Source organism: Ammospiza caudacuta, chromosome 5, assembly GCF_027887145.1.
Source record: "Ammospiza caudacuta isolate bAmmCau1 chromosome 5, bAmmCau1.pri, whole genome shotgun sequence".
Taxonomy (NCBI): Eukaryota; Metazoa; Chordata; class Aves; order Passeriformes; family Passerellidae; genus Ammospiza; species Ammospiza caudacuta.
This window is the reverse complement of record NC_080597.1, coordinates 36,290,346-36,305,726: the sequence shown is the minus strand read 5'-3', so window position 1 is coordinate 36,305,726 and position 15,381 is coordinate 36,290,346. Positions and strand designations below refer to the sequence as shown.

The 15,381-nt window shown below is 34.0% G+C and overlaps 1 protein-coding gene across 1 annotated transcript in view; it reads right to left on the bottom strand.

Annotated features, from left to right (window-relative positions):
* Positions 1–15,381, bottom strand: part of CEP290 (centrosomal protein 290) — a 48,167-nt gene that overhangs the window by 28,087 nt on the left and 4,699 nt on the right. The window contains exons 9-25 of the mRNA XM_058804462.1: positions 14,636–14,788; positions 14,114–14,296; positions 13,666–13,755; positions 13,468–13,590; positions 11,517–11,640; positions 10,811–10,983; positions 10,225–10,387; positions 9,476–9,576; positions 9,296–9,383; positions 8,714–8,826; positions 7,914–7,998; positions 6,645–6,787; positions 6,307–6,471; positions 5,232–5,381; positions 4,094–4,209; positions 2,575–2,677; positions 1,069–1,299 (exon numbers count right to left, since the gene is read on the bottom strand). Coding sequence (XP_058660445.1) covers positions 1,069–1,299; positions 2,575–2,677; positions 4,094–4,209; positions 5,232–5,381; positions 6,307–6,471; positions 6,645–6,787; positions 7,914–7,998; positions 8,714–8,826; positions 9,296–9,383; positions 9,476–9,576; positions 10,225–10,387; positions 10,811–10,983; positions 11,517–11,640; positions 13,468–13,590; positions 13,666–13,755; positions 14,114–14,296; positions 14,636–14,788 — 2,304 coding nt within the window. The remainder of the gene's footprint in view (positions 1–1,068; positions 1,300–2,574; positions 2,678–4,093; positions 4,210–5,231; positions 5,382–6,306; positions 6,472–6,644; positions 6,788–7,913; positions 7,999–8,713; positions 8,827–9,295; positions 9,384–9,475; positions 9,577–10,224; positions 10,388–10,810; positions 10,984–11,516; positions 11,641–13,467; positions 13,591–13,665; positions 13,756–14,113; positions 14,297–14,635; positions 14,789–15,381) is intronic.

Here is a 15,381-nt window from a genome sequence, read left to right as displayed (position 1 = left end):
TCCATGTAAAAAGAATAATACTTAATAAAATGTTTTGTATATTAGTTTATTTTTCTAAATAACTGTTCATCTTCAAAAATCATCTGCAATAAACATTGACAAAACTTCTCTGATATTCCAACTCTCTGGGTAATTTTATCAACAGTTGCCTCTCAAGGCACTGTCAAAAGGTATCTTGTAAAATGAATACAGGCCCTTGAAACCTGCAAGACCAAAAGGTAAGATTCAGTTTCATATGATGATCAAAGAATCATAGAATGGTTTGGGTTGGAAGGGCACCTTGAAGATCATCTAGTTCCAAACCACTCTGCCATGGGCAGGGACACCTTCCACTAGACCAGCTTGTTCAGAGCCCCATCTGACCTGGCCTTGAATGCTTCCAGGGACAGAGCATTCACAACTTCTCTGGGCAACCTGTGCCAGGGCTCACCACCCTCATAGCTAAGAATTTCTTCCTAATATCTAATCTAAATCTACTCTCCTTCAGTTTGAAGCCTGTCCCCCTTGTCCTGTCACCATACACCATTGCCAAAAGTCTCTCTCCATATTTCTTGTAGGCTCCCTCCAGATACTGGAAGGCCAGATTTAGGTCACCACAGAGGCGTCCTTGTTTCCAGTCTGAATAATCCCAATTTTCTCAGCCTTTCCTCACAGCAGTCACACTGCTTCTGGTGCAGCCCAGGATGTGTTTTGGCTTTCCAAGCTGCAAGTGCACATGGGTGGGTGATGTCCAGCCTCCCATCCACCAGCACCCCCAAGTCCTTCTCAGCAGGGCTGCTCTCCATGTGTTCATTCCCCAGCCTGGATTGGTACCAGGGGTTGCCCTGACCCAAGTACAGCACCTTGCACTGTGAATATGAGATTCACATGGACCCACTTACTGAGCTTGTCCAGGACACAGTACTTATATAAATACAAAGAATATTTCTGCAAGATTTGTAACACCAATTAAAAACTTTTTGGAAAATGCATTCAAGAAACTAGTAATAACTCCATTTAAAACCAAAGGGTATTTCTTTGCCAACTGTAAAAATAAAAAATATGTGCTATTACTGCCATAAACTATACCTTGAATCGCTGCAAGTTTCCAATCTTCCCTGTAACTGCAGTCTCCATATCTGTTATTTCACCCTTTAGTTTATCATTTTCTTTTCTGAGGTGCCGCTCCATTTCAAGTAAAGTGGTACACTGCCTTGTTAGTGATTTTTCATTAACTCGTAAAACAGTTATTTTTCTATTATTTTCTGCAAGTACTTTCTTTGCTTCATCAGGATCCATCTGAAGTGCATCAAGTAAATTCTGTAAAACAATTTTTTAAAACAAGACCTTTGTACATAAGTATGGTAAAGCACAACTACATACACAAGATCTTTTGTGTATTTTTTAATCTAGGTGGAAAAATTCCATTAATTTGTCTGAAATAATTTCTTTTTGCTAATAAAATATGTACACACACACAACATATGCTCAAACATACAGTATTCTAAGAAAAAGATGAATTCTCAAAACCAGTAGCTAAGTACATTTGACTGACTAACTGGAATTTTAATTAATGCTGACACTTTCACAATTTAGAACAAGAATGGTTCTCTGCATTCACTCTCATCAGTCCTCCCATTTATACTAGAATAAAAAATTGCATTGGAACAACTTTCTAAACAAAATAGAAGTCCTGTGGCTCCAAACAAACCCTAATACTCTTCTACTTCGAAGATCAAACCTGTACTTGTAAAGTAAAAAACCACAGGATTCCTTCCATAGTAACATTTATGTGTATGTGTGACACACGTGTTTGCATGCATGTGTAAAAAGATGAATTGCTTCCTGTTTTTCTGAAACACTGATTCATATACATTAACAGCTATATATAATGACACGACTGAAAGTAATAACCTTAATTCTTAGTGTAAACCAATGTGTTTTCCAAGGGCTTGTTTGCATGCACCTCCTCCCAGTCAAACAGCCTGGGTAACAACTGCTGTTCAGGGAGCAGCGTGGCTGTAAAGAGTGGGTGTGAACAGAATACCTGCCTTAGAAGGCATTTTCTCAAAACTGATAATGTTGAAGAGAAAGATAACCATTAACCAGACTGAAGGGTAACCATAAAATTAGAGACTTCTTTATTTGAAGTTGTCAGCTTGAAAACTGGCATTAAAAAAGCATTAAAACTTCTAACAGCAAAGGCAGAAAGGGTTATAATGCAGCACTCATAACCTAGCTCAGCTTCAGAAGCCTCTCCAATGTCCCTGTATCTTCCCTGGTGGACACCACACCTCAGCACTCCAGATAATGGTCTGGGGGTACTAAGTGGAACAATTAAGGGCCCACACCTCATCAGGTGAGTGATGTGACCTCTTGGGGTGGTTTCTCGCCAGTGCATGGATTAGCAGACTGCAGGAAGGCCAACAGGCACACGCAACACTGGAGCACCCCCATGCATACACAGCACCCTGGGACAGGCACAAGAGGTGTGTGTACACATTTTCCCCAGCTAATAAACAAGAGTAGTGTATTAAAACCTCTGTTCTGTGTCCTAAAATGTTTTTGAAAATTGAAAGTAACAAAATTACTTACAGAATATGCCTTTATCTTCATAGCATCCTCTTCTTTTTGCTCTTCCAGTTTTTTCATTTCCTTTTTAATATTTTCTGATTCTTTTTGCCAGTTTTCTTTTTGACTAAAACAGTACCAAATTTTAATTTATTATAATGAAAGAGCTGATGATTTTTAAAACTGTACTTCAAAAGCAATTCCGAAATATTGCAAACTAAGGTACTTACTTTTAGCAGTAAGATAATTTGAAAAGCACATGATAAATTGTAGCTGGATTACTGAAAAACAATATCCTCTGTTTAGCCTACAGCTGGTTAAATGATGAAAATAATTCTTCAGTATCTTATTTGTTCTTCAAATGTATATTATTGATGCTTAAAGGATGTAATTTCCCAGCATTGTTTTTTCAGTGAAAACCACACCCAAAACATAAAAAGATTCAGCTAATTAAGCTTCACTTAGGCGCAAACTACTCTCCTCTGTCCATTTTTATTTATATTTTTGGGAGAAAAAAAACCAACTATGATCTTTCATACAAGTGTAATAAGGAAGTTCCTTAGTTTAAAAAATGGTTCATCAAGGGTATTTTAGAAGTGGCATTTTCTCTCCAAAGAGGTATCTAAGTTTCTTAAATAATGGAGCAAAATGGAGGAGAATTAAAGAAAATTCTTTGCAAGTCAATTTAATGGGATGTCAAGTCAAAGAATCTCCTTTCATAACTTCAATCTGTACCAGCTTTAGAGAAAAAACCTTGAATCATCATTTTATCCCCATTGGATATTGGAGAAATCTCACCTAGTAGTAAATGAGGCAGTATATTACAGCCTTCAATAAAAACTGTCTCTTTTATGCCTAAAAAAAAGATAACATTGTCTGGGAATCTTAACTGATTCAAAGAACAAACAGAAGTTTCTGAAAAGTTAAACCCTTATTCCAGAAGCCATCTGGGTATTCATCCCAATCCAGAGAGTATCCAACCAATAGTTTGTTAATTGAAAAATCCAAATTATCTTAATCATCCCTATCCTCCCAACAGATGAAAATATCTTTTCAATTTTTTTGACCGTAAGAATAATTATATGGAATTTAGGTTCACTGAAGCATATAAAAGGAGTCCAAAAGAAAAGCAACCACAAAATCCTGACAACATGAAATTTTCAGAGATCTCTGACTGTATTTGGACAGCAGTTTCCTTTTTTCCCTCCCCTCCTCTCCACTCCCAAAAACCTATGAGAACGCATACTTGAAAGCAAAAGAAAATGAGGCTAATAACCATCATACCAGGTTCTAGTAAGTGTAAGATATCAGATGTAGAAAGCACAATGAAATCTTCATGATAGAACATGCAAAATGAGAAGAGTCCAACAGAAGACGGTTTTCTGAATCTTTACAGGACTAAAGAAAATGCATGGAGTCCATATCCAAACATGGCACATTTATTACATTAACCAAAGAAATTCACCACAGTAGCAAATCTTGTTTCAAGACTGTTAAATATTAAGATAATTGAACTTTCATAATTCAGAAAAGAGAGCAATACCTTTGATATTCTTTATACAGCAAGCCTTGTTGATGACGAATTACTGCAAATTTTCGCTTGTAGTCCTCCACTGCATCTTCTAATTGTTTAAGCAACTTTTCTTTGTTTTCCAGTTCCTAGTTATTATTTTCCAAATAAAAATACATATATTATTAATGTAAGTTTTAAACATGAAACTAGCAATTTAATTAAAATGGCAGTCCTTTGTGTTTTCATGATAGATGCTTCTGCCATGAACTGCGTGAACTATGAATATGAAATATGCATTTTCTTTAGAAGCAACAGATGAAAAAATCCAATGAGCTTCAGCATTCACATTTATTGGTGTGAAAGAGAACACAAAGCCTGCACTGCAGTTTCAGTCCTCAAAGTTCAAAACACTATGACTTGTAGCTAGCTCACAAAGAAAACTAAATGTCTAACTGGCAAGGGGCTTTTTCCTCTCATTTTCTCAAATACTCTTCTACTTTATAAGCACACAGAGTTGAAGAAATATTTTCTAATGAAAAAATGAAAAAATGATCAAAGACATAAAAAGATAAATTAACAATAATAAAAAGATAACTTCCTTTTCTTTTCTTACTCCAATTCTGAAATCATTCTTCATTACAATATGCCTGTTTCCTAGGCTTCCCATGGGAATCACTGGAATTGGTTTCAATGTATTCATGCCTTTATCTACAATTGTCGATGTATTTCTGACAAATAACGGAATGAAAAATCATATAGTAAATGACTAGAGACCTTGGCTCTATAGGGAAAAACTGTTCAGGTAGGATTTGCACATGCAGACTCAGGTGTGGAATCCAGACAGCAGTAAGAGAGAGGTTCTCATAGAAAGAGTGCAACTGTGGAAGTAGAAGGAAGAGTGGGCAAATATTTAGATCAAAATTCAGATTTAAAACATAAAAAAATCTGAATTGCTGTCCATTTAGTTAGCTATTACCTTTCAGGCTTACAGCACAGCACAATACTTACAACTTTAAATTACAGAATATCCCAAAGGGTTTAGTAGATGTTAGAACACCAAAATAATGTTGGAGACATCTCTCATGTCCATACATGGCATTCTACTGGACTTGAAAGGAATTAGATACATGTTACAAATACTCTTTATTTCAAGGAATATATGAGTTACCTGTGTAAGATGTATTATATATTCATTCAGAGAATTAATTGTATTAACACTGGAAGGAGCCATTCCTTCTGGAAGATTCACTGTTTGGAAGACAATATTGGCACCTTCTGACTGATGTAGTAAGCAAATTTCCTTTTTCATTTGTTCAATCTAAAGACAGGATACAAAACTCTCATAAAGAAGTAGCTCTTGCTATTTGATTTAAAAAAATGATGAAAAATATACTGCTACATCAATTGTTATTAAGAACCTAATAATTTCACTTATATTCTAAAACACTCTAATACTCCCTAAAATATCCTTTAAAAATGCTATGATTTCATAAATCAATAAATGCATAATACATTAATCCAAATTTATCAAATTACCCCAGCAATCAGGGCAACTACACATATAATCACAGTTTTATTCCAATTGTTTGAAACACGGTGCATTCCTACTCCTTTAGTAAGATTAAGTTATGGAAAGAATTATTGCAGTGGTTATTTGACAGTTTTTTCTAATCAAATCTTTGCCTTTTCATTTAATTTAAAAGCTCTCTGGTTTTCTAACACTATTTTAGAGGATTAGTTTATCACCAAAGCTGTGATAAAAGGCAAATTTAAATTCAGCTTCTTGTAAGAAATTATTTCATTCATCATTCCTTCCCTGGAAGAACCATTCCACAGAATAAATTGTACAACTTAAAACAAGATATAAGACTTTAAAGAACGACTCATCGTTTCAATCACTGAATTTCTGTTACATATTTATAAATAAAAAATGTAAGACTCCTGGCTTTTTTGAAGAAATAGATCTGTGAGCTTTTTTGGCCACAGCTCTCCCCAGAAGACAGGCATGCTTGGTGTTTAACATGATTTAATATTGCAAGGATAAAGTAACATTAAGAAGAGTTAAGATCTGAAGTTAAAAAGGACAAATTAGTTGGTCCACTACATAAATTTCAGTTTGATTTGTACAATGACATCGTTCAATAAGCTGAATTCAGTGTCTTATAGATCATGTGGATTGTTCTAAATTATCAGAACAGCCACTTTTGAAGTTGGAAATAAACTATATAAAATAAATTATGTACCTTTTCATTGGCACTTGCCAGCTGATTAGACAAACTTGTTGCTTCCTTCTGAGTCTCTTTTAGCTCCTGTCTCAATTCCTCATTTCGTCCTGTAAGCTGGTCAACCTGGGCTTTCAAGTGTACACTAGCATCAAAGATGCCCTCTGAATTCTTTGACTCCATTGCCTAATGCAGTAAACAGTTAATTAACATAATAAAGAAAAAGTGTAGAAAAGCTTTAATTTTTTCAGAGTAAACTGGAGCCCTCAAGTTTAGAGTACATGAAATCAGCAAAAAACATAACATGTTATTCCTGTAAATCCTACAAAGCTAAATAATATTTTAGAAGGCAAGCTTACATGAACTAAGCGATCCAGACTAGGGATTATTAAGGCTGTTTCTCCTCCCTTCATACTAGAATCCTTCTGCATTTCCTTGATGGCTTGCAATATTTCTTTCATTCCTTGTTCAAGTTGTTTATTCTCTTCTGATAACTCTTTTACTGCAATAAAAGTTTAAATCAGTCAAAAAGCACTGAAAAAATGATTTAAGGTTTCCTAGGACATTTCATCATGATTCTTGTTGATTTGAAACATTAAAAGAATGTTCATGTTATACATGCACAGGCATAAGCAATTATGAAATGAAAATCAAGAGCTGCTAGGAATATCTGGGAGATGAAATATGTGATGATATATCAAAAAAAAAAAAAGCTTCATGGGACACAAGTAACTTTACTGAATTTTCCAGTCTTCAATGTTTACTTCATTTTAAACTTCTTTAGTAGCCTGATTTTTACCAGCTCAGAAACACAACTGTGTTGGAAATGTCTGGGTGTAACAATGAAGTATCTAAGAATTGCCTGAATTCCTTCTCCAGAATAAGAAAAAAGGAGCATTTAAATTATGTGGCTGTCAAGGAGTCTCTAGACTCCTACCCCCTGTAGTTTCTCAATGAAATTCCAATTTCCAGCAAAAATGAGAAGTCTGAAAACTGAAAAAACCACAATAAACCTGTCAGGACATTTTCTGCATTCAAACAATATTGCTACTCATCCTGAACACCCAGGAGGGAGCTGCAAAAACTTGAGTAGTTTCACCAAGTCTATTTTGAAATTCAAAAATAATTTTAAGAATTCACATTTTCTGGGGAAAAAAATAAAGCTTCTTATCCAGAAGAAATTAGAATTTATTTTATTCCTGTGTTTTTAAACAGTGCACTTCAGCTAACATAGATATATATGTAAGCAGCAAGTGGCTCTAATTCCCCAATACTTCCTTTCAGCCAGAAAATCCCTACAGCTACACAAGTTGTATAATTGTTACAAGTGGGATTACTCACACACCTAAAGACTTTACTAGGTCTGAATCAATAAGGAAAAACATGAGAGATAACATTTTAAAGTATTTAGTGTGAATAAACTATGTTTCATGTACTATCACTGCTTTGGTAACACCACAAATGTATATTTACACATAGACACAAGGATATACACTAATATAAACACAAGATTTTTTTTACAAGTCAGATATTTATGATCACAATTACAGAAACAGAACAACTAAATTAGCAAACTATCTATAGGTATCTGATAATGTTCCCTAGTTTTAAAACAGGCTGCAACTCACATTTAGATTGAAATTTGGCCATTACAGTCCTGTTCTTCTCCAAGTCTCTCTCTCTCTCACGTAATTCAGTTGCAAGATATTCATTCTAAAAAAACAACCACAGAATCTAATTTTAGCAGTTTAATATTTTATTCCCAGACTTTTTCAAATTCAAAATAGGCATTCATGAAAATTTCCCCATGCACATACTGATTTCTCGCCTAAATAGGAACAGAAATGGATTCACTGGAATAGTTACATGAGGTGTATGCCATGTAACACTGTCCATAGCGAAATATGTACTCTTGGGTCATGCAGCAGCTGGAATAGTGGTCTGGAACAAAACAGAAGTCTGTGGGGCCTTGCAAGTTGTAGCTCTACATATGAAAACACCAAGAGTTTCAAAATTACACTTGTGATTAACTAGTTGCCACTCTATCTCATAGACTTAGCACCTAAATGAACTGAAAAACTGGTTTTTTCCAAGTGATCTGAATTCTCGTGTATGCCACAAGTTTTTCCCACAGCCTTTCTGTTTTCAGCTTTATTTTTCTGTCTTCAGAACTTCAGCTGGTGCTATTCCATCTGCAAGTGTGTTTCTCCATTGCACATTACATGAGCTGCTAGCAAGTATTTACAAAAAATATAGAATATTCACTTGTCTTCTAAAAAATATGACAGATTATTCATTTTAGGATTTTTTAAAAGCAGTTAATAAAAGCCCCTAGATAAGTATTTTAACAAGTATTTACAAAATAGGTGGTTTTAGTCATTGAAAGAGAAATACAAGAAACGTTCATAAACTTGCTTAATGAACCTACTTTTGCTTCTACTTCAGCAATGTCATGTCTGTTCAAGAAATCCAACTTCCTCGTATTCTTTTCCTTCTCTTCAGTAAAGCTATCAGTCATTGACATATTATCAGCATCCAATCCTAATGCAAGCAGATGTAAAAGTAATAAATTATTAGGAAATTTTAACTGGTCTTCAACCAAAAGAATACACTCCATTTATTGTATCTGAGTTCTAGTTTTCTGCCTTTCCATCTGAGCATTATGGTACCATGAGTGGAATGGAATTGAAATTTTAAGAATTTTGGAACACACGAATTATGTTGATTTACTGGAAATTTTGGGAAGATGATCCTACACCTATTGTAAAGCAAAGACAGAAGGCCCAGAGGTGCATTACAAGTCATCACAACTCAAGAAGATACTGGGCTGTAAGATCAGGAAATCCAAAACCACTCACCTCTCCCTACAGATTCAATGCAACGTATTAAGCCCTCTAATTTAAACAAATGAGCAAGTACAACATAGCTACATTAACTATAAACAGAATTTTTATGTTTATGTATAAGCAGAATCTTTTTGAAATGACAGTGTATATCAAAAACATCCTACCTAATGTTGCAACTCTTCTTCCTTTCTCCTGAGCCAACTTACGAATGTGTTTTTTCAGTTCAATTCTTTCCTCTTCTAGTCTTTCAATCTGCATATTATTATTCACAAATCAGTATTCCATTTTGTTCAAATGCATTTTTATTACGTAGCTTTTACACAAAAATAGAATTTATCACTTACCTCTTGCAAAAGAATCTGGTTTTCAGCTCTATATTGCTGCTGCTTCAGTGCTTTGCTGTTTCTGAATTCATTTAAATCAATCATTGTCTTTGGCTCAAGACCTACAAGAAAACAGATCACAGTCATTTATTAAGGAGGAAGATTAATGGTAGTTAATGAAGTTGATTTATGTAAGAACCTAACTAGAGAAGTAGAGTTAAAAAAATAATTTGTGGGTAGTTGATTGTATTCTCAACTATCTATAAAAATATATAACTATCTATATAACATAAACACACATCTTACACTCCATGTATTAAGAACAGAAGAAAGCTTAATTTACCACAGTTACTCAAAACCCAAAATAAAATAAAGTGGCACCTAAAATTAAATTTATTTACATTTAAATTCTTCTATTTAAAAAGAAGCCTATCAGAAGTTTTCTCTGTGTGTTTCATCTAGCATTACAACTTCAGGACACTATGGTTTCCAGATGCCATATTATGAAGTTTATTAGGCAATGCATGACTGAAGAGGAATCAAAACAAAAAAATAGTGGAGAACCTACTCTCCTACTTTGTTCACTCAAAGGAACCTGTAAGCCGAGTTCATTAATGCAGTTTGTCCAAAATAATTAAAACTACTTGGAAATATTAGCAGAACATAACCAGCTATTTCCAGTGACTTAGCACAGTAAAAAATTACCATTACAGAATCCTATTTCAATTTTTACACAACAAATAATTGAACATGTACTGGATATAGCATACCTAAGCGCTCTCTGAGTTCTTCATTCTCATCAAGAAGGTCATTTATTTTAAGTCCAAGTTTATTGACTTCCTTAATTAATGACTCAATCTCATGTTCTCGTATTTTGACTTGCTTTCTTAAATCTTTGATTTCAGCAACAGCTTCTTCCAAGCCATATATTCCCTGTAAAAAACAGGGAATAACAGGAAGTAAGAACTAAACAACCAATAGAAGACGTACTAAAATAGATAATGAATCTTTCTTTCATCATTACACAGACAAGAAAAAATATTTTTCAACCTCTATCACTCTTCTGTACTATGCTTAGTGAAAATAGTTACTGAATAGAAAGCAGATCCTGTACATCTGTCCCTGACTACAGAGGAGCCTGCATATTTCAAAAGTGAGTCCTCCAACTACATGATCATTTGAAGAATTGTATCTTGAGCATTCAATTACTGTTCAATAGGGAAGGGAAGAACGAAGGGGAAGGGCACCAAATTTATTTATTTAAGTTTTATTTAGATCAATTAAATAAATATGGGAGAACAAAACAATCTTCTAAAAATATGATTAATACCCTCTCCACTCTGACAAACTGTTTACCAGCTCATAGTCTCTCATTCTTTTCAAAGTGTCAACAAGCTCTTTGTCTTTTTCTCTAGCATGTGCTTCTGCCAATTCTGCTGATTTCTCAGCCTCCATAGTTCTCTCTTCTAGCATTTTAAACTTTTCTTGCATATCCCCAATTTGGTTCTGCTGAGCAAGAGATGAGTGACCTGGAAAGAAAAACTTTGATGTTTATAATTCAACTAGGAATTCTTGCTATCTGCCGTTAATCAAGACAGAAACACTTCAGAAAACATTATAAAGGAGATTTTCATTTCCTGCTCTTTTTAATTAGAAATTACAAGACACTACATATAAGAGGTTTGGCTCTCTTCCCCCTAAAATTTTCTTCAAACAATATTTATCATAACTGAGTGCACAGAAAGGACATCAGAATTTATTTGGAATTGCAAACTATTACTCCCTTTCAATTCTTCATGGAGCTGAGATATTTTATGCTCTAACTTTTACAGATCAGGTATAATTTTTTTACCCATAAAGCCCACTGAGGTAATCTGGAAAAATTTACACTCTTCATGAATGTTTAATAAAAGAAAACTAAGAAAAAATATCAGAGACCTAAAAAAATTACTCAAATACTGCAAATTTTTTTCCTGTATTTCTAAAAAAATAAATCATGTAAGGTAAATTTGTGGTTTCTGATTTTCCTGATTTTGACATTAATACAAAACAGTCATGTTACCTTTATCTTTTTGGAGATCATCTTTTAATTTCTCAATAAGGAATGCATTTTTCTCCATTTCTTTGGTATACTGTTCAACTTGCTCAGTGAGCAATCTTATCTGAGCATCTCGCTCTTGCACACCCTATGCATACAAAAAAAAAAAAGAAACTCCATTAAAGGATCCTTCTTTACTCACAGGCAAACTACCAATGAAGAACACCACATGGGAAATGAAGAAATTACATGTAGCTAATACAAAACAATTTATAGAACATAAAATATACTTACAACAGAGAGTTCAGATATTATCTAGAAGTTTGGTATATAAATGCAAAGCAGGAAAAATAAAAAAGAAAGTAAAAATAAAGCACTCAAACACAGAAAAATAAGCAGCATTTTAGCATAATGACTTTAAATAGAAACAATACTCTCAGAGTTTGCCAGTGTTAGAAGAAAAGTTTTGGATAATACAGGTTTCTTGGCAACTTCCTCATAAACAATTGCATTGGGAACTAAGAGACACAAGTTCAAGATAGCAAGGACTAACAATCCATCATACATGACACATAAATTGCAGACAGCCTTTCAGCAAGTCATCTAACTTTTCAAAATTCATATCCTACCTTGTTTTGGATGCATATACATTCATAGGTACATACAGACTGGGGAAGTGACTTCTGTGTATACTACCCTATTTCTGTACTTGTACATGAACTTCAGAAACAACACAGAAATCTTAACGTTACTTTTTCTGTGAGTAATAAAAAGTGCTAAAAGATAAAAATGATACTTCAAAATTTACAGGAATTAATAATAATAAAATGTAAAATAATAATATTTTAATAATAAAAACCACAAAAATCTCAAGGTCCTTACTTTATACCAATGCTCTGAAAAACAACTTACAGAATTTCTTACAAATATAACCACATTTGAAACCTAAAAGTACAGAGCTTAGCAAAGTTGTAAAAACCTAGATACAACCCATTAGAATATGAACACACGTTGAAGGATAGCAAGCTCAGTCCATTTTGAGCAAAAACCTGAGCAGTAACTTGATTAATTTTTAAATATCTGCTTAAAATACATGCTGATTTACACAAACATTTCAAAATGCCATGCCAATAATGTCCCCTCCTTCCCCCAGCCCCCCCCCGCCAAAAGCAACCTCTACAGCCATATAATCAGCTAAAACCAAACAACTGCCTATCAAAGTTACTTTCAGCTGCTTTCCTCTTCTGATACTTAAGGCTGGTTTGTAATTTAGAGTGTTTTTCTCTTGAGAAGCTATCTGTCATCAGGTTTGGAAGATGACATAAATATATCTCACCATACTGCTCAGTTTACAAGAACCCAAAATGTAACATAAATGCCATTACACATTTGCTTAAAAAACTTGAAGCAAGGCAGGAAATCATCCTGGAATCAGAGAGTATGCTTTCCATAGAGACTATTTCAGGATTCCTAATGGGCCATTATTTTGGGGGGACGGGGAGGAGGTTATGTTTTTTAAGAAAGTAGAGACATTCAGAATCATGAAGAGCTATGTAATTTTGCCTGAATATGAGAGATACACAAATTTAGACAGTTCTGTCATATGATGAACCACAGAATTAACAAGATGAGGTAAATGAACACAAAAAATAATGTACTAGGTAAGACCGTTCCTTAACTAACAAATTTAGTGGAAGCTAAAGCCATATTTTAGAAACACTACATAATAGAGTAATATGAAATTAATAGAGTCAGCTACGAAGAGTTCAGGTCATACACACATACATACAGAGAAGTTTCCTTTGTACAATGTCTATTAAGCTAACTTTGCAGTGCAATGAATCAACCTGTCTCTTAATTCTCAAAATTAAGTATTTTGTATTTGCAAACTATGAAAGATTAAATACATATTTAGTCAATAGCATATGTAGTTAATGGTGATTTCTATGTGTGCAATGTCTCACATGAACTGTACCTGCTGAAGGGACAGTATACTGTTTCTGTCTACATCAAGTTGGAGCATTTTCATTTTCTCTTCCAAGTTAAGTAACATTTGCTGATAATCTAGCAGTTCATCATCTTTTGAAGCTAAGATTTTCTGAAAAGAAGATAAAATACCATCAGAACACTTGAAGGAATTCCTAGAAAGGATTTTAAAAGTACTAAAAAATACCTTCCATTCTTCAACTTTTGCATTTACAGCTGCCATGAGTGGATCATCTTCCTCATTCTTTGCTTTCAACTGGTCTGAAAGATCCTGAACCTAGACATGCCATTTGGATGAACATCATTACAAAAAGGTTTGGAACTAATATATATATTATGTACAAACACACTAAATCAAGGATACAAAACTTAAGAGATCTGAGTTACAACAGCAAGGGAATGACTTTTGAGAACAGTGCATGACTAACATACTATACAAAAAAAAAAATTTGTGGTCTGCAGTAAAATTTTAAAATCTGTACCATATTCAAAGATCACATTATTTTTAAAGAGCATTACTTTAGAGGAGTGTAAGGTTTTAACTGCATAGACAGAAAGTTTTAACTTAAGCTAAAATATGAAAACAGAGTAGAAACCTAAAAAAGAATTATACTAAATGATGAGTCATTTCTTACTTGAAATTTGTATCGATCTTTCTCTTTTCTTAACTCATCCATAATAATATCAGACTGTTGCACAATTAGTTTCATTTTGCTATATTCATCAGTCATCTTCTCCATTTCTTGCACTGATTCCTCAAGGTTTTTCCTCATTTCTTGGTTTTGAATCTCCAACTTCTCATTAGCTTCAGTCAAATTCTGCAAAAGATAAAGAAAAAACTGCTTTTAGAAAGTGCCTGTTTTAAAACCTGAATAAGAACTGGAAAGTCTTATTCAAAATTAGCACAGAATAGAGTATTTCCTCTCTAGGTTATCAATTTCAACAAACCCAAACAGCAAGTAAGACAAATCTCTCTCCCCATCAGTAACTTCATTACCTCTACCAAATTCAGGGATGCAGATTGTATGTATGACTGAATCCTTATTATGAATTCCCTTACTCCACATGACTTTATCTGTAAATTGATGTAGTGTCATGACAGACACTATGGTCAGTAAAATTCCAATAGCTACTCAATAGAATGCATAGATTCTTACCTGAATTTCATCCAAATACTGGACAAGTTCAGAGCTTCTTTTGGACAGCTGTGATGTGTAATCAGATACCTCTCCTCTTCGTAATGGAATTGCTTCTTTTTGAGAATCTATTTGCCTCTGATAGTCAACCACATCCTGACGCAATTGCTCATTCTGCACAAAAAGCAACCCAAACTTAAATCCATTTCTAAGAGTTGAAGACAAAGTTGCTGCATTTCTAGAAAGCTAACACAAAGAGCTAAGACACGCAAAACCCATCCAAATTCCTACAGTCTGCTTTTAGAAGTCTTAGAAGCCTCACCTTTTTCTTTATGCGCTTTTTCTTCATATTAAAAAGGAGAAAACAAGACCAAGAGAACAAAGCATGAAAAATATTAGAAATTAGCTTTGCTTTTGGAAGACCAAATATTAACCAATATAGAGACAAAATAAAATAGTTTTTGTTATACCTCTGCAGGCATATACATATACACACACACATATATAGACACACATATATAGACACACATATATAGACACACATATATAGAAGGGTATTTTGACAAATGATTATCAAGGTTTTACCCCCAGGACAATATTGGAAACAATATTTAACAAAAATGTCAAAAATTCAAAACCCAAAATCCAGGCCAAGCTAATGCACAGTAGGAGTATTCAAATTGAAATGTAGAGACTTCCTGACCTCAATTAACTATGTTTCATTGGAGCAGATGTACAACATATTTACTTTGCAGTAGTACACAGGC